This window comes from Hippoglossus stenolepis, chromosome 6 (assembly GCF_022539355.2).
Source record: "Hippoglossus stenolepis isolate QCI-W04-F060 chromosome 6, HSTE1.2, whole genome shotgun sequence".
In the NCBI taxonomy this organism is placed as follows: Eukaryota; Metazoa; Chordata; class Actinopteri; order Pleuronectiformes; family Pleuronectidae; genus Hippoglossus; species Hippoglossus stenolepis.
The window spans coordinates 25619917-25645445 of record NC_061488.1 but is presented as its reverse complement, the minus strand read 5'-3'; the positions used below and the strand labels follow the sequence as shown (position 1 = coordinate 25645445).

The 25529-nt window shown below is 39.2% G+C and overlaps 1 protein-coding gene across 3 annotated transcripts in view; it reads right to left on the bottom strand.

The window, feature by feature from the left end:
- prkcz (protein kinase C, zeta) overlaps nt 1–25529 on the bottom strand; it is a 135447-nt gene that overhangs the window by 65865 nt on the left and 44053 nt on the right. For 2 of the 3 annotated variants that reach the window (XM_035160068.2, XM_035160069.2), the window contains exon 5: nt 4466–4551. In XM_035160068.2, coding sequence (XP_035015959.1) covers nt 4466–4551 — 86 coding nt within the window. Of the gene's footprint in view, nt 1–4465; nt 4552–16911; nt 17063–25529 lie in introns of those variants that run through there. The other variant, XM_035160070.2, reaches the window with a different exon arrangement.

Sequence of the window (25529 nt, the reverse complement as noted above, 5' to 3'; positions counted from 1 at the left end):
GTCAGCATATCTGTGAGGCTGCACTTAGGCACAGTGATGCTAACATCAGCATGTTTACATGTTCACAATTTAATATACTAACATATCAGGTTATAGTGGGTTTATGATTTTGTCATCACCCAAAGTTCGGGACAAATTTTATTTTGACCTGATGGTGGAGGATCACTAATACATCCAATAGTTGTCAAGCTATTCTCCACAATAATAAAAATGTCAACCTAAACTCAGGGGACCAGTTGGATTCACCCACTGGGGACCATGAATGGAAATTTTGAGCCCCACTGCTAGTGTGGCACTGCTGACATTAGGAAAGAGTGATTTCTTAAATATTTAAACACACATCCACCCAGTGTTTTCTCAGCCTAAACCTGACAGAGAGTGGGATGTAAAACGTGAACCACAGCCTACAGTGTGAAAATCATGTGCTCAAATATCCATTTCCATGTCCTAGGTGAGGCTGTATCTAAAATCACCCTGTTTAGTGCATGGTCCTCAGTCTGACAGTCCATAACTGAAAAAAAAAGAAAATCGTAGTACAACAGTGATCTTTCAATACCTTCTGCTGACAGGTCAATTAATGCACTGTGTCATAATTAAGGTGTCAGTCATGATGCAAAATAAATGACCTGTTCTCTCACGCTACTTCAGAACTATTTCCTGTCATTAGTGAGTCCTCCTCAAACAGTTCTACAATATAATATCCCTATTTATTGTTTGTGTGCTGGATGTGTGTAGAGCTTTTAATATGAAGTTAAAAAAATATGTGTTCATCCTACCTTGTTTATCCACAATGAAGATTTTATAGTATTCATTATAATGCATTTTATAGATATCTTCTGAACTCTGTTTTTAATTTTGTCCAAATAGATGCACAATTGGAAGTCTTTATTTTGAAATTGGTATTTACGGTAGGAGAAACAGTATACTTATATTTTGAAAAGGTAATGCCAGTAAACAAAAGACGTTAGATAAAATGGCAGGTGTGCCTTGCAAATGAATGATAAATCATACTTTTAGTTGGTTTAGCACCTGGCTGATAAGGGCACAAGGTTTGTGGATATTTCGTTTTTTATTGTTGTTAATATAGAGTGAATTTAAAACGTACTTTAGCAGTTTTGCTAAGGTTAAGGACAACTATGTGAGTGTGTGTAAGCTAACAAGATCACTGTGTGTGAGCTGTATTCGCCGTAATGCCAGTATGTAAACGTACCATTAGCATGCCCTGGCTTTGTTACACGTGGGTAAAAATGGTCGCTCATTACCACATGTGTGTGTGTTTAATTTTACAATATGGGGGGCAAGTATGCTCATACTGATCACACCTTTAAAGGGCTATAAAGATCCTTTATAAGGATATCAAGGGAAGTAATATTTGTATTTGTATTTTTCCTCCTAGCCCTTCTGTGTGTTGGAGATGTCAATAAAGCGTTGAGAACCATCAGCAAAGAGAGTCAGACCATCATTCAGCTGGGGGTGCTACAGATACAAATGTATTTTGTAGGCGACAGGATTGAATAGTAGTATATAGTATATGGGCAGCATAAAGGGACTGAGCAGTAGTCTAGTCATTATGATGAGTGTTTCTGCATTATATTTCTCTATAGATTAGCCATTATAATTACTGGTTTTACTTTGAGTACTAATATACAACCAGGAGTAGATAGTGGGGCAAAGCACTGAGTTAGCAAGATGTCTGCAAATGGAGCGTATCCACTTGATGGTGTAGAAGAGGTACAGTACAGTAAGACTGTGGCAGCCATGGGAGATATTTCATCCAAACCAACTGTAACAGTGAAAGATGTGAATTTGCAGTGGCACTGTGTTTGAAAGCTTAGTATGTCACTGAACTGAATTCTGTACAACACACTACACAAGCGGATTTAAAGCAAACTGACAGACACTGAATTTCTTACCCTGTGCAAATAATGGTGGAGCTACCTTTCCTTTACAGCATTTCAGATTCACATGCTATACACTGACCGAACTGTACGTTTCTTTTTCTTCCTATTTATCTGACAGCTGTCTCAGTAAATACATTTTCATCTCAGAGAAACTAGAAGGTTACAGTAAGTAACGGTCAGATCTGGCTAAAGCTTATCCTCACAGCACTGAGGTTAAGACTCAGCCTTGTTCTTGCTGCACGAGAGCCAGAACTTATTTCCTCTCCTTCAGAGGAAACACATTAGCTACCTAAGGCCTGTTTGAAATAACATTCATGTATTTATCCGTCTGCCGAACAGCATGACCCTTTTGCATCATGGTATAAGAATGATTTCAATCCTTTATTGCTCCTTTCAGAGAAGCAGAGTAAGCATGTGCAACAGGGAAATAATGAAAGGCCACATGTGCATTCAGGTGTGTGTCTTTCTATGGCTATAAGGACCAATTTTGGTTAAAAAACATTGTTGTGGCAACATTTTGGAGTTGAGAACATTTCCATGCAGTGAGAACAATTTTGAGTTGTGGGGACATTTTAGCATTATGGGGACATTATGGTGTTATGGGGACATTTTGGAGTTGTGGAGACAAAGGGTTTATGGGTTTAGGTTAGAATTACATTTAGGCAAGGATTGGACTTCTGGACAACTATGAAAAGACAAACATTGGTGTTTTGATAGTTAAAAACACTAATGTTTTCAACTATGACACGAACGAGATATCGGAGATATGTGTGTGGGCGTGGGCGAGTGTGTGTGTGTGTGTGTGTGTGTGTGTGTGTGTGTGTGTGTGTGTGTGTAGCATGGAGCTGAGAGCTGACATGAGACAACTGCTAAAGAAGTCATAACTAGGACATCATGAATTATTTATCAATATCCAGACAGCTTAGCAGCAGCGGTGACTTGAGTACCTGTCACACAGTATATAATGTAACTGAAGCATAACAGACTATATGCGGTATACTCCACACATACTCATATTCAGATTTAGAAGCATACACAAATGTGGCTGTGTGGAAACTAGTTGGTTATGAGTAGTATATTAAATATTGGTAAATTACTGTTTTCCTGATGTGGAAATGATTATCATGTGCTCAGTTGCAGATTGTACAAGATGTTGCTCAAGACTCTATGTACCACAGGGCATTTACAGGTACTTATAGACTCTGAAAATGTGTTATATGTAAAATACATGACCAATCCTACAGTACCAACAGAAAGGAACAGTGATATTAGACTTATTAAACTCAAATTGCAAGTAAGTTTTGTTTAAGGTAGTGTTAGGCAATTATAACAATTTGATAAGATTCGTTCTTGTTCAGGTATCCGATGGATCCCAAATTCTTAATTGAAGTTCTGATCTGCATCCCACAGTTTTAATCAGTGCAAGTTTAATGATGCTGTAAAAGCAAGTTTTGTATGTGGATCCTAAGTTAGGATTTGTTTGTACATTCTTAAGTCACTTTCAATGATTTAGGTAAAGTCTTGTATTTTGCTCTCGGATGGCTTTACAAAACAAGCCAATAGAGGCGTGGTGATGTCATCATCAGCTGCACAGGTTGTGATAAGGTAACTTAAAGGGAAATAACCTACAAATCAACAGTTCAAATGACAAACATCAACTGCTTCTAACAGCTAATAACAGTTTCTGTATCCAGTTCAAGTGAAACTTGTGGCAGAGGTATATCAGTATGGTTGGTTATCATTTCATTTAGTTTTTCCAATACTTATACTAATTCTATACTTTAATACCTGTGCCTAAACGGTGCCAGAAAAAAAAAAAAGTTTTCTTAAAAAATGCAAACATGGAGTATCCCTCTGTTTTCAAATGAATCCTGTGCATCATGAAGTGCTTCATGAAGTTGGATTTGGTACTCCATACACACTGAATTGTTTTTAAATATTTTCTGCACGTCCAAGTGTCGGAATCCTTTCACAAGAAATACAGCAACACTTTTGACCGCTTAGCTTTAGTTTGTTGTTGTGTCGACTCCAGTTTGATACTGCTACTAGCTAACAGCAGGCTAATGTTATGTGCTGCCAGAGCCCTTTAGAGAGTATGTTACCAACAGAGTTAAATGTAATCACGTGAGTTGATGTTTAAGTCGCCTATAAGGAGGGCAACTATTTCAGTAAAGAGCTCAGGCACCAAAATGAGGCCCCAAAATCTGCGGTGTGATTTGGTCCAGTAGATAACTGGTCATGTGGGTTAATCAGTCACAACTGAGTGTTTGAATGTAAACTAATGCCTCTTTTTCTTGCTCTGCTCATTGATAGACATTGTTTAGAAAGATTTGGTGGAATAAAGTCCAACAGCTCACGTTAATATCAAAAAAATTGGTCCAGCAAACATAAAACATCTCAAAAAGTCAAACTCTTTAACCGAAAAAAGCTATTAAAGCCAAGAGTTAACATAATTTGAAAGCGTCCTCTATCTTCCAGTGTTCCCCAGTGATACCACTGGACTGATTAAAGGACTGTTCAGCCATCTACTCCCCAGTGTTTTAGCGAGATGTGAAAACACTCACCCTGTTAAAGCGCTTGGCCTGGAAGAGGTGTCCGTTGACTCGGTAGAGTTTCCTCCATCTTCTGGCCCCACGGCGATAGATCGATTCTAAGAGAGAAAGCAAACTGTTGTAGAGTAGAAGCATGGTGACAGACTGATGAAGAGTGGGATGGAGGTGTGCTGCACTGGACAGGGGAAAGATGGAGACGAGGGGGAAGAGGTGAAATGAAGAATGTAAGAGCTGGAGTAAAGGTCCTGAGGCTCTTCCTTCATGTGAAGTCTGAGTTCAAGTAGGGAAATATAGCTATCAAATAAACATGATGCACACACATGCACATGCACACACACGCACACACACACACACACACACAAAGTGCTTAGCTCCACCTCCACTCCCTCTTTCTAGTTGACTCTCTTCTTTTACCCTCTCTCCTCATATTCCTCCCTCTTTCTTTTCCTCTTCCCCTCATCAAAGCCTCAGTCCCTTTACGCTTGGTGATGAATGGACTTCTTCATGCATATTGCCTTTTTTCAGATGAGAAAATGAGGGTGTAGCTATTTGTAAAAGGAACACGTATTCAGCTATTAATAAACTGCCGAACATAAACAAGCATTTAGCAAAGACTGGAAACTGGATGATTCTGTCTTCATGTACAGCACTTTACATTTTTACATTAAATATCATTTAGCTGACGCTTTTATTCAAAGCGACTTACAATAAGTGCATTCAACCATGAGGGTACAAACCCAGAACAGCAAGAATCATGTAGGTACATTAGCTTAAAAAAAGAGTTGACGATGGCTATTAGACATCATCTTCTTAACCAAGATGTAGTCAGAAGAGATGTGTCTTTAGCCTGCGATGGAAGAGTGTAGACTTTCTGCTGTCCTGATGTCATTGGGGAGCTCGTTCCACCATTTAGGAGCCAGGACAGCAAACAGTTGTTGAGTGGCTAGGTGTCCCTCGCAGTGAGGGAGAAAACACCATTTCAAAATGATTTAAACATTCCTCACTCTAAAAAATGTTTTGCTGAGATTAAGCAACATTTAGACAGGGTGAGCACTGAGAAAAAACTCAGTAATCAGGGACGGGGTTGTGATAATTCAATATGGTACCAGGTTTATCTGTTTCTGTTTTGGTCTGGTATTGTTTAAACAGATTCTCAGTCAAGGTGACTACAAGTTTATTATGCCTCCTGGATGTGCCTGTGTTCCCTTGGCTTTGCCTTGTGTTTGCTAATGTTTTCTCTTCCCGGCGGTGCCCAGTTTAAATCCCGAATAACAAGTGGATGGAGATAAATAGTGGAAGTGCAGACTGCACAGTCTAGGAATGGCAATTTGTTGTTGTCCATCTCCTCCTCTGTGAAAATGTAGAAGCCATGTTTTTCAGGAATCTTGCCTTTCATCTTTGAGTGATTCATATGAGCTGCCATATTTACAACACATACGCAACTTAATGTATCATTTTGTAACATTTCTGTCATCATTGTTCACCCCAGTGATAGGTAAAGTACAAACAAAGTACTGGAGTATATTGACAGATAAGGGTGGTTCAGCTATTATCAAGCTTTTATTTGGAAACATTCAGAATTGGGGTCTAAAGATAATGTCACTTGCAACAGACCTCTGAAGTCGCCAACATGCAATGTATGAAAAGATTACAGCTGTTAAGTAAATCATTAAAAATAAAAAATAAACAACCTATATGAACAGTATTGAAGCAAAATGTTCATTTTATGAAATACACTGACTACAAAATATTTACTGCCGATACACCAGGTAGGATGAACACAAAGTTTTCTAACTCCACTGTGCACCATAGACTGTTTATAAAAAGCTCTGCACACAACGTCCAGCACACAAACAATAAAAAGCGACTGTTAAAAAAACAGTTTGAGGAGGACTCACTAATGACAAGGAATCATTCTGAAGTAGCTGCAGAGCATTAACACAGAACAAGAGATCAGAACATTACAAACAAGGCAGATTTAGAATGGACACTGCACTAGTCTGTCAAGTTCGCAACAAGAAGTAACCACTCACTTACATTTCTAGATATCCCACACTTAGATGTGTGCCAGTGTAACAAGACAATCAATGCTACTCACTCTATCTTTGGGTGGTCGTAATGTTTAGCCTCATCAATGTACTATATCCAATGCCAGCCCACAGTCCACTGCCCATGTCATAGGCTGTAATGAGCATAATTACTATTTGTATAATCATTATGCATCATGTATGTCGTTCATATTACTAAGTCATGGTCCAGTTTTATTCCAGTGCGCAGTTGAGATGTATCATCAAACTGACTAGGTAATAAGTGATTCCTACAGAATTATTATTGGAAGCCATTACGTTTCTATTAGCAGCAGGAAATCTGGATTTCAGGGTGTTACATCAGCTCAAAGAAGAAAAGGGTTTAATTTGATGTGCTGTCACACAGCAAACACCAGTGGGTAAGAGTGGAGTAACTCGCCATGATCAACATTAGAGGATTTGTTGATGTGTGACCAATACGACATCAAAGTGGTCATGATGCCGTGGTGATGATGACTACATTTTTATTTTGGGGTGATTAGATGGATTTACCAGAAATATTAAAAAAGAAATATTTTTATTAATTTTCTTAGATAGTGATCAAAAGGAAAATAGCGCTCTCTATTTTTTCTTAAGAAAGTTTTAAAGTGGCAAAAGAAACAACAGAAAAATACCATTAAAATGTAACAAAAATAAATCCCTAAAGCTTTAAGGGATGCATAAGTACTCCTTGGAGGATGTCACTCATCTGTAGGCTCAAGCTTAAAAAAGCCATAAAGAATATCGTGACATTCTATTGATTTACTTATTATTATTACATCTTATTATTAGCACATCCAATGAAAAGCCCTGAACCAACAATCATACAATAACCATCATGGGAGCTTCTGATCAGCTCCAAATTCATTCTGCATCAGGACGACAAGCCCAAACACAGAGTCCTAAGGAACAAGGGGTCCTGCAGCAGATAGTCTGGTCCCCACAGAAACACTGAGACAAACTGAATCCACTGAACAACGCTGGAAACTCCTCCAAGATGCTCTGACCAAACTACCTGGGCCACGATGTTGCATTGATTGACACGTTCCTTCATTAACATCAACACAAACACTGAAGTTCATTTTGACTCAGTCACAAACACTGTCCTGCTGCCAGAGATACTCACTAGAACACAGAATGTGGATTAATGCACCACTTAAAATCGTCCCCCACAAATACACAATTTTCTCCCCTGTCAGCTGTAGAATCCTCTTCACGTCCCAATAGCATCAATAAAATTGTCTATAAAAAAAGATAAGAAACTGGTGTTTGTGGCCCTCGCAGGACTGTAATAAACACGACAGATCTGGACCAATCAGAAGCCAGAAGTTAGGGAGCGAGTCAGAGAAAAGGTGGTTTCTATCAGTTGTCAGTCAGTGCGTGATCATGTGTTTTGGGGGCGTAGCTTAGACAAGAGGGCCAATGGATGTAGTGGTTGCATTCTATCATTGTTTAGCCTACTCTTGCTAGCTGTTCCAGGATGATCAACCCTAGCTTTAAGTGATTTAGTATCACTACTTTCTTAAAGTTTGGACATTTGCAAATAATGGTTAAGATATCCTGAATTTTAGTCATATTTTTAGTCAAAGATCCAAAAAGCCTCAATCCCACTCAACACATCTCAGTGGACCATTCATTAAACCCTCCTAGGCTGCATAACACCCTCGCCCTCATGCATCCTGTTGGTGCAAAACCTTAAAGAAGGTTCAAAAAGTCCCTAACCATGATCAGGGTTATTTTCTAAAAACATTACTAAGTTATCCCTCCAACTGATGATTTGCACAGGCTGAGCAGTACACAGTACAAGCATGTCAACTTTATATGTAACCCTGGTGCAGTCTTACACATGCAGAGCACTGAGTGGTGTAGTTCACAGGCAGAAGCATCAACATTTTTCCAAGTTGACTGAAAAACCTGCTATAAAAATTGGATAAATCAATAAATTATCAGTCAGTTTACATATGTGCACTGCCCTCAACGCAGCATGGATGGATGGATTAAAGTGGTTGGCTCAACCCCATCAGGCACTGCCCTCTTGACTCCACTAATTATTCACTAGTTGTTCTCCCCCCCTGTCTGTACTGGTTTTCCAGTCTGGTTGGTTACACCAGTGATGGGTGTGGCTATCCTCCACTCACCCATTTTTGCCTCTGTTGCTATGGTAGCCACAGCCTACCATAAACCAGCTATTATTAGTTGGTTGTGAGGATGTCAGAACGTCTGCAAAGAAAAGTATATTTTAACAACACTGACCCCTCCCAACTTTTGAAAACTGATTCCTCCACTGCATAGAGGAAGGTTGAATGTATTTAGGCCTCTTTATTGTCTACAGCGGGTGCAGAGCTATATAAATGTTCATACTGTGAGTTAACCTTTTGTTGCAGATGGCCTTAACAGGTACCTCTAATTTTTTGTGTTTAAGTTAACAACCCATACTTTTGTCTCAGTCGCAAATGTCTGCAGTGTGCAATACTCACGTTACTCAAAGCAAAACATGTGTGGCCTCAGCTTGGTGAGCAATACTCACAAGGAGGTTGAGCCAAAAATGTAAGTTGTGTTCATCTCTGTATGCAAATGTGCAGCCATAGAGAAAAGGATTTAAACAGACACTTGGCACATGAGCTACTGACTCGGATTAAAGCAACACTGCAGCAAAACTCCTGTCAGAGTGGTGGTGTGAGATAAGAGCTCTGCTGTGTTTGAAAAGATGCATTCTGCCTTTTCTGCAATGTGATGAATGTGGTTTTTTTGTGATTGTCATTATCATTCTCTCCAACTGAGTCAGGGCCGAGGAGATCAGAGTGGAACACAGAGACACAGAGGGGCCCTGCTCTTTAGGGTCTCATCTGTGAACTCCCCCTAATCCTGTTAACTCAAGGCCTCTACAAGAAAGTGGCGCCTGCTTCAGAGATTCACCTCGCTGTGTTACCATAGTTACCCAGGATTTCTCCCTCCGTGCCCTCACTAGTGGGTGACTGACGGAGTTGGGGATAGACACAATGTACCGCCGAGGCTCTGTGTATGAGTCAACGTGAGCCTACACATCACGTTACGCTTCCTTAGTGCCCACGTCAGATGCTAAATAAAGTGTGTGTGATTAAATAATTAATTGCGACAGATGTTTGGACACAGTGGTAATTGCATCTCTTAGCTCAATGTCTGATGAATAGATGAGTGGTTACACAGAGGAAGGTTAAATACACGACTAAATGTTTTCCTTCCTCATCTCTGGGTTTAAACCCTGAAAATACTTTTAATATTCTTAAAAAAAAAATGTCTCTGAGGTACAAGCACATTTTGATGATATATATAGAATCCTGTGGGCACCTTAGATTAAAGCTGCTTTCAGTAGCCGAAGTCATGTGTGTTTTGAATTTTATTATATAGTTTGAATGATTTACTGCACTGCTGTTATTTTTTCATACATTGCAAATCGGCTATTTCAGCGTCTGTTAAGCAAGTGACAGAATCTTAAGACCCAATTTCACAACTTTTGAAAATAAAAATCCTCTGTAATTTAGCAAGAAAACAAACATTGTGCTTTTCAGTGAAGAAAAATTGCTAAAAATGAGGTGATTCTATGAATGTTGCTGCCATGACAGAGATCAGCACCAGCGACTCCCCAGAATGTGTAGCTGGACAGATATTGAACACTGCTGTAGTTTATCTGAGGAAGTAGAAGAAGCGCTGGTTGTCTGTTCATTCAATTTTCATTAATATTGAACATTTTGTGTGTCCAAATCGCACCCAACTCGGGACTGCACATCCTCGGGTAATTGCAATACACACGGAAAGTGTGAAGTCAATAAGATGAAATGTTCTTGAGAAATGTGCTCCACATCCAGACAGACGTGTGGAATTAGGAGGTATAGGGCAAGGCTCTCAGTGAGAACGGTTATTTGACATGAGATCTTTGTGTCATTGCTTTGCTCACACATTTAGAGGGGGTGGGGCCCAGTTGACCTTTCCATTCATCAATCAGAGTTTAGCAACATGTGAAGCTAAATGTGTTGATAGCTGTGGGATTGTTTGCTCATGTTGTAAGCAGTGTAAACAAAAAACTCTGTCCAGATGAAGCAGATTAGTTAAAATGTTTTTTTTGTGCAGTTTGTTGCTCATTTAGTCATGAATATTTCATATTTAATGAATATTTAAGACACCAATTAAGAACCCTGCTTGTCACTATGTCATGAATTATGTACTATTACTATTATTACTGTTACCCCCACTAAGTGGACTATCAGCTTTGTGCATCCTCCCATGAGGTAAATGTGGCTTTGATGAATATGGACTGGGTCAGACAGTCTACACTCTCATTTATTTATATAAGGATTTATGTACATATAAAAAAATTATTTCCTACTATATCTTTGGAATGATGATTAAACACTGAAGGTGGTCCAATCTCATCAGGTAATTTACCTTGTAAACTGGACAATACATTAATCTAGAAGAAGGAAATCAGATTTGTCTAAATGATGTTTCCATGTAAAACATAAATTACTCAAATATCCTAAGAAAGCCAGAGAGACAAAAAATAAACCTCTACATCAAATCAATATATAGATATTTTATTGTTCTGAGTATGACCAGTTCATTTGGGATTTTTTTTATTTCTCTTTCTTCTTTGTGTGTCTCCTATTTTTCTTTTTTCCACATTTTGTAAATGAAATACCAGAAGATACATTTGGTCCGTTAAGTGTTTCTTTTGATCCCAGAAAGGAACAGACCAAATCTCTTGACATGACAAGAGATATAAAATAAATATATAAATTAATAAATATTGTGTGTGTGTGTGTGTGTGTGTGTGTGTGTGTGTGTGTGTGTGTGTGTGTGTGTGTGTGTGTGTGTGTGTGTGTGTGTGTGTTATGTATAATCTGCATGTTAAAAATGTTTTGCAGTTGCCACATGCTGTGAAATTCAGTGCTTTGATTTTTGACTGATATTACATACTGAATACGGCTCATGGCTTCTTTTAAGTTTGATCTACAGCAGATGCAACATGTACCACAAACAACTGCAGCTTTAAAGAACAAACCAGGTTTTAACCAACAACAAGAGCCGGATGGTGAAATATGCGATAACAAATTATGTGACTTGTGTCGCTGTACAAGAAAAAGATTCTATGAATATAGAGTGAAATGCAGAAGAGTGCAAGATATGTTGATTGTGAGGTGAAACCCTTTTCTCTGCTCCAGCTCCGACTCATCATAATGCTGTAAATCCTGCTGAAGTCAAGACTCAAATATCACCCACCACTAAAGATAAACACACCAGTGGGATTTCCCAGCCTCATCTATTCCTTCACATTTTACCCATAGATAACAGCAGGCTCTTAAATCCCCTCTGACCATAAAGCACACTTTTATTGATGACTGCGTTCAATTAAAAATCTATTTTTAGATTGAAGGGTGGATCAGTCCTTGTTTACATCTTGCTCGGATCGTCCTCGCAGCCCGACAGCAATGAGACCCTGCTGCCTCAGACCACTTGCACTTGCACTGGCAGACCTTCAAAGATCTGACCTATTACAACATCCCGCTTCGCAAAAGCACAAGTGTTGCCTGGCCCCATTTTTCTGCCAAGGTGCCGGAATGAGAGAGAACAGAGCAGGCAAGTCAAACCACTTTTCAGATGATAAATCAAAACACAATACTACACCTCCGGATGTAAAGGCCATCGCGCACAGTCCTGCCATTTTGTCCGCAGAAGGTATAAAGAAGAGTAGACGACCTGCTGGTGTGATACTGTAGATTACTGTAGACAAGGAGCAGGGGAACAGGGTGGTACGACCAAATCTCTCCAGGACAGGACATTTACGAGGGCTTGACTCATTTCCAGACATTGTTCCTCTTACACACAGGGAAGCAGCAGCGTACAAGTTGCTACCGACAAAACCCACCCCCTCACTAAAATACCCCTTAAAAAAAAGACTGGGGATACACTGGACTGTGTGTTTTCAACTGTTTTTGAGGAATCAGCAGCAATCATATGTGTGTGAGTACACAGTAAGAGGTCTCCCCTTATCCAGGTCCATGGCACTCGTCAACTTTTGCAAAGTGCATAGTTATCTTGTGGACACTCTGTTCTTGCTGCCAGTTGTCGAGAGCTACTATAGAAAGCAAGGTTATTACAGGTCTACACTACCAAAAGGAGCTGAGGGGGATCAATGGAACAGCCTCAAGGCCTTTTCAGACACAATTAGACCTCTGTGATAGGGCGGCTCAATGAAGGCATGACCAACTTTGTTAGTTTGACTTTTAATTAAACCATTTATTCAATTGTCCTTTTAATCAGTGTGTTCCGGATAAAAGAGGAGAGAGGGCAGATGCTGCAAAGTGCATGAAATTATAAAAGACGTCCAATTTAAAAGTAGGGATCACTGAAATCTGATCCGGATTTAGAAGAAGCCTCATAAGGACCGCAGGGGTTTCCTGAAAGTGATAGGGTGGGAGGCAAGCACAGGCGTACTGTTTGATAGGCATACAATCAGAGTGTGTGTGTGGGATTCCCTGGGCTGCCGAAAAGTCAGAATCAAATGTTGATGAGTCAGCCGTTCTAGGTGACACCATGGCAACAGATCTCTGCATTATGTCCTCATCAGACCACTGAGAGCTGAGTTATGTAATGTCTTCTTCTTGCAGTATCTTAGTGTTTCTCAGATACTACTGTATTGATATACTATGAATACTGCTCATGTTTTCTGTGTACTAATAAAAGAGGTTGCTGATTTCTTTAATCTGTCAAGTGACGACTAACAACTCAAGAAGAACAACTTTCAACGTCAAGATAGATAATTCAACTCATTCAAAACTCAGTGAAAGACAATATATAACCTAAAGGAACTTATTTATGGGTATAAAGGTAAGAGCTCACCATCATGATTAGAAAATAAAAGTGAATGTGGCTCTCAGTCACTGGAAGCTTATTATCAAAACCTGCTTCCTTTAGGTATTGTCATTGTTATTATCAGTTATTAGATGCAACTTCGGGTGTCAGTATAGTAGTTAGTACTAATAGTGGGCTGTAGTTGTATTGTCCCTTAGCCCTCCCTTTCTGACCCCATTCTGTTTAAGGAGTTAAGACTTGGTTTTAGGGTTAGAATTAGGTTTAGGTTAGGTTTAGGATTAGGCATTTAGTTTTGATGGTTAAGGTTATGCCTTAAGGGAACGGCTTATGCCAATGTGTGTCCTCACTAAGATAGTTGTAAAACGTCTGTGTGTGTGTGTGTGTGTGTGTGTGCGTGCGTGCGTGCGTGCGTGCGTGCGTGCGTGCGTGCGTGCGTGCGTGCGTGCGTGCGTGCGTGTGTGTGTGTGTGTGACTGACCGTGTCCTGAATTACTCAGCATTTTAGTTGAGTGCTGGTTGGGTTACCATAAGTATAAAGCAACTATTTCCCTTTCTACTCACACACATACGCACACACGTAAGCACACACACGCTCTGTAAATAAAAGCTGTGCATTTACTAGGTAAGTCTTGTTCTTCTTCTATGTTCGGTTTATTGGCGGGCGGCAACCAACGTCAAGGTGCATTACCGCACTCCACTGTGAGTTTCTATATCCTACTACTTCCTCTTCTTCTTCCCCATTCGATACTGTATCTCCTATTACCCTTGATATTAGATAGCTTTTCCTTCCTCTTTGTTCGGTCCAGTGATGGATGGCAACCCACTGTGTTGAAGTGTGAATCAGAGTTATCTAGGCCATATTAAATTATTTTGTCCAATCCTGTCTTCCTCAGATAATGGAGCATACTCCCTTTTCCGATGGTAAATACTATTTCCAAGCTCAGTTCTTCTCTCCATGCTTTGCAATTTCCCTCTTTAGCTTTTCTGGTTCTCTAAATTACTTTGGTCTCATCTGTACATTATATAATCAGCAGGACAATCTGTTGCAGCTGCAGTTTCCTTTGATCTCATAAAATGTAAAACATCATATAAAACATAAACATATGATATGAAGCAACTAAAAGATTTTACCAGAACTGTCACCTGCCACAAATGACCAGACAGTCATTGAACTTTGAAATCATAATGTGACTTGCAACATGAACATTTCCCCAATAACAACAATGCTGCATGATGCCTTCACTGCCATAGTTTTTAGGAATGTTAAGGACAAATTTAAAATGCCATGTTTTTTTTTGTTTGTTAGGAAAACAGAAGACCACATCAAGTGCATCCAGTAAAATCTGAGAAAAGGGAGGTGATTAAGTTTCAAAATAAATCTTCCATGTTCATGCCAGACAGCAATAAGAGAGGAGAAAACTCCGTGGTGACTAAGAGACGTTCGCCTTTTATTATCTGGCTTAATGTAATGATTTTTTTGTCTCTTTATCTACATCAGCTGGATTGGTTGAAAACAATGACTGTACATAAATATAACAAAAAGATCCTGGATACAATTGCTGCCATCAAAGCACATCAAAGCAGGTGCTTACATCGAATGTGCATAGTAGTGATCATGGAGAGGAGCAGTTGTCCCGCCTGACCAATCACAAGTCAGTGTCAGCTGTCAATCATGACGTCTTACCCTGTTATTAGCTTCAATCATCTAATTAAAAACAAACTAATTAGAAATGTGAACACCTCACATACACCAGTGTGATAAGAACTAAATTGAGAGAAACCATCTACTGTAAGTTTGGTCCATGTGCCATCTAATAACATGGACAACACAACGGCGAGATCCAGATGTTTTGGCTTCACTTTTAGAAGCTGTCAAGTCGTCCACCTCAATATGCACTCATTGGTTTATATATATGTATTCTAGACTATAAAGTGGATTTTAAACTAGATTACAACAGTTTATATGCCTGGTTCTGTTTTGCTTGTTTGTTTAGCACATGTGCATTTGTGTAATAGTCCTTTAAATTCCAATTGTCAATTAATGGTGTATTATTCCACTTACTTTAATTAAGTGTTCACATTTATTAACCAGGTATTTTCACAGGTTATATTAATCTGAAGCTGATCCACCATTAAACTCTTTATAATTTTACACAATTGTTTCAGCTCTGGTGTTTCTGGGTAGGACTGTAAGTACTAGAGAGGACACTGAGATTGTGTCCTTGAGTTTTTTTTTCCTCAGACACTGGGGAGTTTACACGTGGATGATTTCAGTATTTTTACACAAGAATAATTCTCTTGCAGTTTGCAGGACGGCTTGACCTTGGAAAAGCATATCAAGTTGAATGAATAAATACAATATTTTTGGGGAATTGTGTGTGGGTTTAGGACCTCAGCCTTTCTGTGAAATGCTCCTGATTTTGTTTTTCTTACATAAAACCAGTTACTCATGTTATTTATTTTACAGTAAGGCTGCAATAATGAGTTTATTTGGAATTTATTAAAAATAAATAAAACAGTCATGGGTTTCGGGTTCTATCTTTGTGAATTGAACCTTGTTGGGGTTTGAACTGTTGGTCTTTATCGTTTTGACAAAATTAATTAATTAAAGGTTTTCTTACAAGCTTTTTACTGGACCTTTCTATCACGTCACATGAAAATATGTAATTTTGGGTGATGTGATAACAGAGTAAAATAGTTAGTAAAACTTATTAATGACTGAGGAAACTCCATACACTGCTAGAAACCATTAAAATCACCTGAAAGCTCTGATAAAAGTAGAATTTTTTGTATAAAATTTACGATGGATATTTTCTGACATTTAAAATACTCAACAGAAAAATAATTGAAATAATGATTATATTCAGGCATTGTGTGCTGCTTTACATTTACAGCTTGTATTTGTTGCTCTTGTCCGGATCCATCATTTGTTAGTATGATATAAAAACAGCAGGTACTGAGCATATAAAGAGCAGTTAATCTCCTGCCTATAAGACAAGTGCTCCCTCAGATGGCTATCTTTAAATCAAGACTGACACATTTTGACCATAACATTGTTACTGAGGAAGACAGAGACAGACTGGTGGTTTTAAACAGGTTACAAAGATCCTAATCGGCAGCTCAGTGTAACTGAGAACAACCAAGAGGCATGAGACGTCAGGGCTGACAGTCTGCAGACGACCGAGAGACTCTCATGCCCCAAGCAAAGAAGAACAGGACATGTTCACTTTACTTGTAGCTGCTGATGTGAAGGAGAAACCCACACTCTGTTTAGTCTGAGCTGACATTGTGGAGAATGGATCTAGTTCATTGCATTAAACTCAATGGATGCATGCAACAAGACAGTGGAGCAATTTCACTGCATTTCAGACGATTAATAAAAAAAGAGATCATCAACAAAAGTATTTTACTTAATTGGCTGATACTTTATGGCTCATCTGACATTAAAAGCTCAGCTCCTCGATCCTAATGCGCTCTCTGTCTGCGGCTGCATGGACCTCAGGTGACCTGACGCTGTGACAGAATTGTCCCCACATTCCCCTACCTTTGACTCGAAGGTAGAAAAGCAGCGTGAGCAGCATCCCTCTGGCTGAATGTTAGCGCACTCTCGCCTTTACATCACGGATCTCATGGCGCTCTGCTGCACCTCTTCTCCTCATCCCGTCTTCCTCCTTCTCCTCCTCCTCCTGCTCTATCCGAACAGCTTCACTTGTGTGACTCTGTGTCACTCTCTCCTCCCTCCCCTCCCGCCTCATTTGTTCTCAATCCTCCAGGCTGCCTGTCTTCGTCTTCCACTCACACTACACACACACTCCTGGAAGTAGCCGACAAGACACATGCAAACATGCTGCTTTTTTTCATTTCCTATAATATACTTGTTTCCAATGTCTGAACAGGAATCGCACCTCATGATTTAGGATTGTCACAGGAACCTGCTGTCTCCTCCCTATTGCAATTGCAGCATGTTGCCCACTAGATGGCAGAAGTAGCTGTAAATCCAATAGCAGCATCTTCTGCACACAACACATTTTAACCTAAATTTAAACCTTGAGGACTATTTTTAGTGGCAGTGCTGTGCCTACTGGATCACATCCTGGATGACAGCCTTTCTGTCCTCGAAATCCGTCTCTGGAAACATCTCCCACTTTCATTGAGCTCTATATCTATTAGAGCTCTACGTGTCACTGTATACCACCTGCAGGCAGTCATTTCTTGCTGCACTGCATTTTAGGAGCCAGGGGTGCAGCATATTGAAATTTCAAGCCATTGAAGATGTGTAAACTGATGCATGTATTTCATTTATGGGCATGAGCACAGTGTCTGTCTTTCAAAGATAATTCCAAACAAAGTAGCAAAAGGTTAAAGGATCTGGTGTTAAAATCAGCCAGTTGTGTTTTTAAGTTCCATTTGCTCCTAAACCAGTTTTCCTTTCTTTAACAAACCATGGATCAGATGCATGACACAATAATTCAAACTACTGAATTAAAATTAGAAAAACTAAAAGTGAAATGACAGGACAGGATTAACTAATTCTTAACTACTTACTCATTAATTCACTTTAACACTGAATAAATTCATTGGTTAGATGGGTAAAAAGGGCGAGGATTTTTATATTCATTTTAACTGACTCTGGAAAAATGTATGCTGTGATATTGTCTTTTTAATGATGTTATTAAGTCTGATTATAAAACCGACTATTTTCTTAAGATTAGTATAAATACACTCACTTTAAATCCTATTAGATGCCAATTCTTAGCTGTTAATCTAGCAGTCAAATTATTATTATTAATTATTAATAATAATAGTAACATGCATATACTACTGAGATGTAACTGTCTGACAGTACAACATTACAACAACTCAGAACATTTGTTCTGTTCAATACAATACAATAATATAACCAGCTCGTGGCATTTATTCTGTGCTACTGACTGCTTCAGCTGCTGGACAACACACAAACCTGGACAGATGTTTGAGAGTCTAGCTGGATTTTGACAATAATCCCACAATATGATGACACACATAACAGTCATGGAATCAATGACTGGTCCTTTTTTTTTTAATCCCAGTTAAAAATAAACGTTGAAACTTTGAACTTTTAAACTTAGTTCCACAAATCTTATGCTACAAAATCCCTAACCATTATAATTACTAATGCAACCCAAACCCACTTGCATCTGTGAAATGTGCTGCTCTGTATTTATCTCTAATTCCCTATCGGATTCTGTGTTTGTGTTTATATACAAAATTACTTTTGTCTGATAAATCATTATCAGACAACTAAATCCCATAAATAATAATATTGTACTGGCCTCAAAAAACTCAGAAAGCAAAGTGTGTGCCTTAGATGACGGGACGATTATTAAACCATGTAAATTCCGTCATAAAACATGTTATTTTAGATCAGACGCACCCAGAGCGCTCTTCCTCTCTCCCTCATTCTCTCTCTCGCAGCCAAACACACACTTGGACACATGTACGTCTCTACTCTGCGGCCAGTGTTGCAACACTGGGAGGTTGTGCAAGCATTTTCTGCATTCCTTTACAGTGAGGGTGGAAGGCTGTTCTCTAGGCGGGACCCTGGGCTTTATCAAAGCAACTTTCAAGACCTATTAACGTTATCAGCGCGACCAGGAGCAGGCGGTGTGGTGCAGCCACTCATTCACTCTGAGTCAACACTGTGGCTGAGAGCTGTGAGTGGTGCATTAGAAAACACAAACTGACTGATTTGTAAAGAGTTTCTCCACAGGGAGGAACTGAGACATTCCCTTTACCCTGTGTGGTCACTGGCACCAAGTCACAGTACTCTTAGTTGAACTAGCTTCATCCTAACAAACATCTTCCTCTATTTGAAAATACTAGTGCAGTGTCCGTTCTGAACCTGCCTGTTTGGGATTGGGTTGCTTGCTTGACCTGTGGCTATGCTGGTTGCAGTTTTCTTTCGGACACTGTAAAAGTGACCTTTGATCAACCAGATTGTTGTTTGCACAGATTTTATAGTCAATGTTTTTTTATACACATGCTTAGTGTGAAGTCGACTAGATGAACAGGTCACCTAATATGTGTTCTAACTACAGACTTTTGAGGAATTAGGTCGATTTTCATGTTCTAGCTTTAAAAGTATTAGGCTTTTCACTTTTTTGTTTGATGTACATAGTATCATATTAGATAATATGCTTTATGTTAATTTCATTTTTTTTCCTAAAAATTTTCAACTGTCACTTAATCTGTTTGAGAGCATCTGTGGACAGACAATGATATTTTCTTGCAATTGAACTTCATTTTTTTTAATAGTTGATTGTAGGGCTGGGCAATTAACCAAAAATGTATCAGAACCAACATTTATAACCTCTAATAAACTTTAAGGGATAGTTCTCCAAAAAAATGTTAATTCACTAACTATCTACTCGCCACTATGTCGATGGAGGGGTTGGTGAAGTGAGTCCACAAAACATTTTCTACACACAACACAAGACTAGTTTATTGTAAGTAATTATAATTTGGGTTTTTCACACAATAATAAATCTGGGCTGACAGATGACACTTACTGTACTAACCTCATATGCAGTCTGTTGTACCCACTTACATTACTGCAAAACCCTGGTCAGACCAGAAGGTACACAGCACAGTCCACCCACACATCCTCATGAAGGAGAAAGCGTTAGCAGCTTGGTGACAGTAACTACTTGTAGCGCTCAAACTAATATGTATGTACCTGCTAACTACTGCAAACTAAGCAGCCATGTATATATATATATATATATATAATCTCTCTCAACTATGCCCAAAAAATTTGAATAAGCTTACGTCACTCCTGCAAGCAGATTTACTGATTGTTGTGATTCCACTGTAATCATTACAAAGTTTATATATTTGTATTTCAATGAACAGTAGTCTGTCATGGTATTATTTCCTGTCCACACAGTATAGGCACCACTAAGTAAAGGTATGGCTGCTAATTGTAAATGGTTTCTGAAGCTATTTTATCTTGTTTGTTGAAACCCTCTTCACATCCTGATAGCCATCAATAAATTAAGTATTCTGAAAAAAAAAGAATTTAAAAAGAAAAGAAGCCAGTGGCTTTGGGCCTCGAAGGACTGTAAACAAGAGCAATCATTTCATCCAGCCCAAATGAACTGATTGCCTGGCGTACCTGCCTGTCACACACCGACCTACCTGCCTGCCTGCACCCTGCCTGTGCTTTCACACGGCATGACCTAAAGGGGCACACCCCGCTGAGGCAGGGATGATAGCCAGAAGTTAGCGAATGAGTCAGGGAAAAGTCGGCTTTTACAAGTTGCCAGGCAGTGCACATTCATGTTTTTTAGGGCATAGCTTTGACAAGATAATGGAAGGGGAAAGCCTGCTATTGCTAGCTGTTCCAGGATTACCAGCCCTAGCCTGGACCACCCCCTAACATCATTTACACAACCTTTTATGAATCCATGCAACAATGAACGATGTACAAGTAAACCTGAAACCATGCTGGACATTAAATGTTTACTGTGTAACTTGTAGTGAAATGTAGCTTGTAGTGAAATGTAATTTCACTCTCAGCCAACCAAGTCACAAAGACACACACAAAACCCACAGTACTACACACTATATATTATACTTTAGCTAAATCCCAATGACCTGAATACATCCAAGCTCCCCTGCTCATGATACATAAAGCTTCAGTCCATGTGTCTATGAAACCTTGAAAGGCCATTGCTCAGTCAGTCAGTCTATCTCATTATGTATTATGTCAGCTTGCAGGGCTTTGCTCAAAATGCTTTAACTTCAGAAATCAAAAACAGCAAAGAATAACAAGGTGACCTGGTCAGGCATGTAGTGCACTGAGCAGAGGAATGCAGACCAGAAGACATGGTAGAAAATGGGCAAAAGGAAACAGTGATGAGAGGAAGAAGGCAAAGCATGATAGAAAAGAAAGCAGGAGATTGGCAGATGAAGGGGTTGTGATGTATGAGAGAGAGGGGAGTTAGACAAAGGGGAAAAGCCAGGGAGACGCCTCTGAAACCAGGCCAGCAGCTCAGCCACAGACAGTTCACAGCACTCAAACATGTAGCAGCTCAGCAGACCTCTCCTCTTTCTGCTCGGCTCGTAGCCTCACCACAGGCCAGCTTCAGCGACACCATTGTTTTGTGGCTTGTTTAGTGCCAGCTGAAGTGGTTGCCCTGTGTAAGCATTATGCAAGGGTGCAGCTCTTTGTGGATTAGCCTTCTCAACAGATGTGCTGCAGGCTAACACTTTTCACTGCACAGGTTCAATAGCAGGACATGCAAACCACTCCAAATCCAGCTCCATAACAGAATGAGGTCAGTAGCTGATCTAGAAAAGAGACGCGTGGCTACAAGGTTGTGATGATCTTGACTAAAAACGGTCAATTATGCAATTTCAATTTCTTTCCATATGACATCCGCACAAACATATAAACGTTGTATATAAACGTGTTTACTTATTTATTACCTTTTTACCAATGACTTGCTGCGGTAACACTGCAGATTTCATAGGATGAATAAAGGACGCTCATGTGTCTGATAAGTAGTTTTGTTATCTGTGTACTTTAAGCAACAACAATGCTTGAATGCAAACCTTTGGTGTGACTGTATTGTATAACACAGTATCCCAAACTCTTATAAACAAACGTATTTCCTACTGAATTAAATCATAGTAATTTGAGAATATCTGTAGTGTACTGAGTAGCGGTGTAAAGATGCTAAAACCAAGACAGAAACCACACAACAAACGTCCACAATCATGTGTTGTGAAACCGGAAGAGGGAACTGTGATACCTCAACCTGCTGTCTACTGCTGCAGCTTCAACCTGCTGAGCTCTCATTACTTTATTAATGTAACAGCACTCGTTTTTTGTTTCACAATTAACCGCAAAGTATATGAAAATATTCTATTTAAAGCTATGGCAAGCTGTACATCAGGGTTTTACCCCAGAAGAGACAATAACTTTAAAAAAAATTTGAGGATCAATACATGTTTAATATTTATAGAAATTTCTTGTAAACCACTTTTTCTTACTTCTAAAAAAAGTTAAATAGTATCAATAATATTCTCAAAGAAAGGTATCAAGTTGTGATTATTGGTGTCATATCAGCTCAAACATTCAAAGTGTAAATGTTTTGCTTGCTAATCATTTTTTTATTTCTAAAGTCTTTGAAGATCAGTGCCTTGGCCCAAACATGTCCTCCTTCCTCCAAGCACTCCTTGGAGTCACACTCCTTGTTGTGGGGAGAAAAAAACGTCTCTTTTAATGTGGCAAGAACCATGCGACACACAATAAACTCATTAGCTCGTCCCTGAAAGTCCAACACTGCTCTGGTTTACCAGACAGACAACCCATCAAAGGACAAAATGCTTATAATATAAAGTGAATGCAGTCCATGGTGCCAGAGAGCTGCAGCAGAGTCATCTTTGTAAAAATGCCCCAGTTCTCAAAGCTCTAACCATTTCTTTCCTGCAGATTTGGGAGAAATGGATTAAACAAAGAGACAGAGGTTAAAGAGAGTTTAAATCAGTCCTTAAGTAAAAGATTTCCTCATCTGAAGAGTGATATGAATCGAATGTGGATAAGATAACTGCCATGTTACTTAAAGGTTTAGTTCCAGCTGAGTAAGCAAAAGAAGAAGAGAGGAGAAACCACTGCTCCCTTGAGACTGTTGACTTTGTTGAGGCTGAGCTTTTGAGGAACGTAACAAGTCATTCACACATAAGAAGAGGAAGAATAGTTCAGGTCAGATTCTAATGTAATGTGAAGTCATATCAACTGTGGAATCTAAGTAGATGTCAGAACATATTTATCAAACACAGTTAGCTTAGTGCTAACCACAGAGACTGGTAGTAAGCTTCAGTATTGGTATTTATTGAAGTGTCTGACATTGCACATATAAACATTTGACAGTATGTGTAGTAAGGCTGGCTGCAGTCGTAAGTAAGTGAAGAGGTGCTGCCCTGAGTCGGTGCTTCATTAGGTTTTATATTAGCACCAACATCTGTCACCCAGGGAACAAAAAACCAAATCAAGAACAAAGCTGTTCTTTGAGAAAAATCAATCAAGCATACATTAAGATGATGTTTCTGCTGCAGTGCCACGGGAGTATAACTCATTATGAGCAAGACGTTTATAATGATCCAGTCTTGAACTACAAGCAATTCTCTGTTAATCCTCTGATGATACCCAATGATAATATGATCCAAAAGGGCTGCTATAGAACAGTCTGTAGTACACTGTGTACTTAAAGCAGAGTAAAACTGATCTGAGTTTGCAATTCACTCCTACCTTGAAAGAGCATCAACAGAATGCTTGGAAAGAAACAGGGTGTTATGTGTGATGGAAAGTGCCAAAACACAGTCTGGCATCTCTAAACTCAGTCTAACACATCCTCTGAGCACCAAGCTATGGTTTCCACTGTCTTAAGCAAAAAACAGTGGAGAAGAATGTTTAGTTGGGGAAGCTAATTGGGTCTCTCATGGTCTTCCTGGGGGCCTTCTGCTGAGGGGCCCTCCTACCTGACCTCTGAGCCTTTAACCATTTGCCAGTCCCACCTGAGTCCCAGGTTATCCCACTACAGCTCTACTTGCTTTAAATCAGTTAGTCGAAGAACAATCAGAGGTAGAGTTCTACTTCATCCTTTCATCAACGTAGAGACCCGCATAACTTTGCTCCTAACCTGTGTGGTGAGCATTTAGGGCTCCACAGCTCTGCAACTATGTCCCATGTCACTATAGTTCTTTTCAGTTTTGCTATTCAACAAGAATTTGCAGGATCTGCACAAACCCTGATTTTGTCAATATAATTTGTAGAGAAGTAATATTTGTAGATTTGGACCAAAACAACAAACCTATTTAAGATGTCACCTTGTTTTTTTCTGATATCTTATAAACCGAATAATTAGTTTGAGAAAATCAGCAGATTTTTTCTCAGATCGACCCAACTCCTGACTTTAGGAAAGACACTCAACGGTATGTACTACATTACATTGTTGGTAAATAGCTTAAAAGTTAGACATTGACTAAGGAAGACACTATGGACAATGTGGTGAATGTGATGCCTCACTGATCTTTATTTTAGACATGTCCATCTCCCAGTCAAATTAGAGAAATCCAACAAATAAAAAGGTTGGAGAGCTGAGATGGTGAAAGACAACCTGAGGACACATCTCAAGCTGCTTGCTTATTTGAGATCTGAGTATGCAGCCAGCTTTTTGTGGTGATAATGTAACATGCAAGAGACACCATTTTGTATCTAACTCCTCCTAGTCTGGATTCCTATTAAACATATCTGACATAAGAATCAAAAATTCTGCAGGAGGTTGAAATGTTTACTCAAGATGCACAATATTATAAATATATTGATGGGATAAATGAGCAGTGTATTTATAATTTTGTAAAGTCTATCCAAAAGATGGCACCAGAGGAAATGTCATGCTGATCATTAACAGGGTTTATCTTCTAAATAGCAATAATGTGCTCACATAATTAAAAGCCTATAGGTTGATCAGATCCTGATGCATCTCTTCACATATGCAGTGGCTGGATGACACCATGTGTCTTCTGCTCTTGTCCTCATCATTAATCATCAATCACCTAATGGGATATTGAACAATCCTACACCAAAGTAGAACATGGGAGAACATGTTCCCTACCTTTGGTTCTAGACTAAAGGTTAGTGGGTCACAAAGTTATTTAGAGTCATATGTGGGGAGCTATAAAAATCTAGACAAAATCCCAGTAATCTGGCTAACAGAGATACTTGCTGTCGGCTGTTGGATAGACTGACAGATCTCGCCTGTGGCAGTGTTGTAGCATTAAGTACAAGTTACATGATGGTCGTACACAGCATCAGACACACACACTGTGAAATATATATATATATATTACTTTATTAACAATAAAGCAAGCTGATTTAAGTATATTTTAAAGTAAATTAATGCATCGCCTGCATTAAAGACAAATATATCTAACTCTCTGTTTTACTTATCTTTAGAAAAGGAATGGAAAAGAAACAGTTTGGGCTGCTACATTGCCTTTTTCACCTTGCAGACATGTCAGCAAACACTGTGCATCTGCAATTTTTCTAAACAGCTAAATTCAGAGTTTGGGGTTTAGCTAAACCCAGACCATGAAATTATTTGCTGTCATGCATCC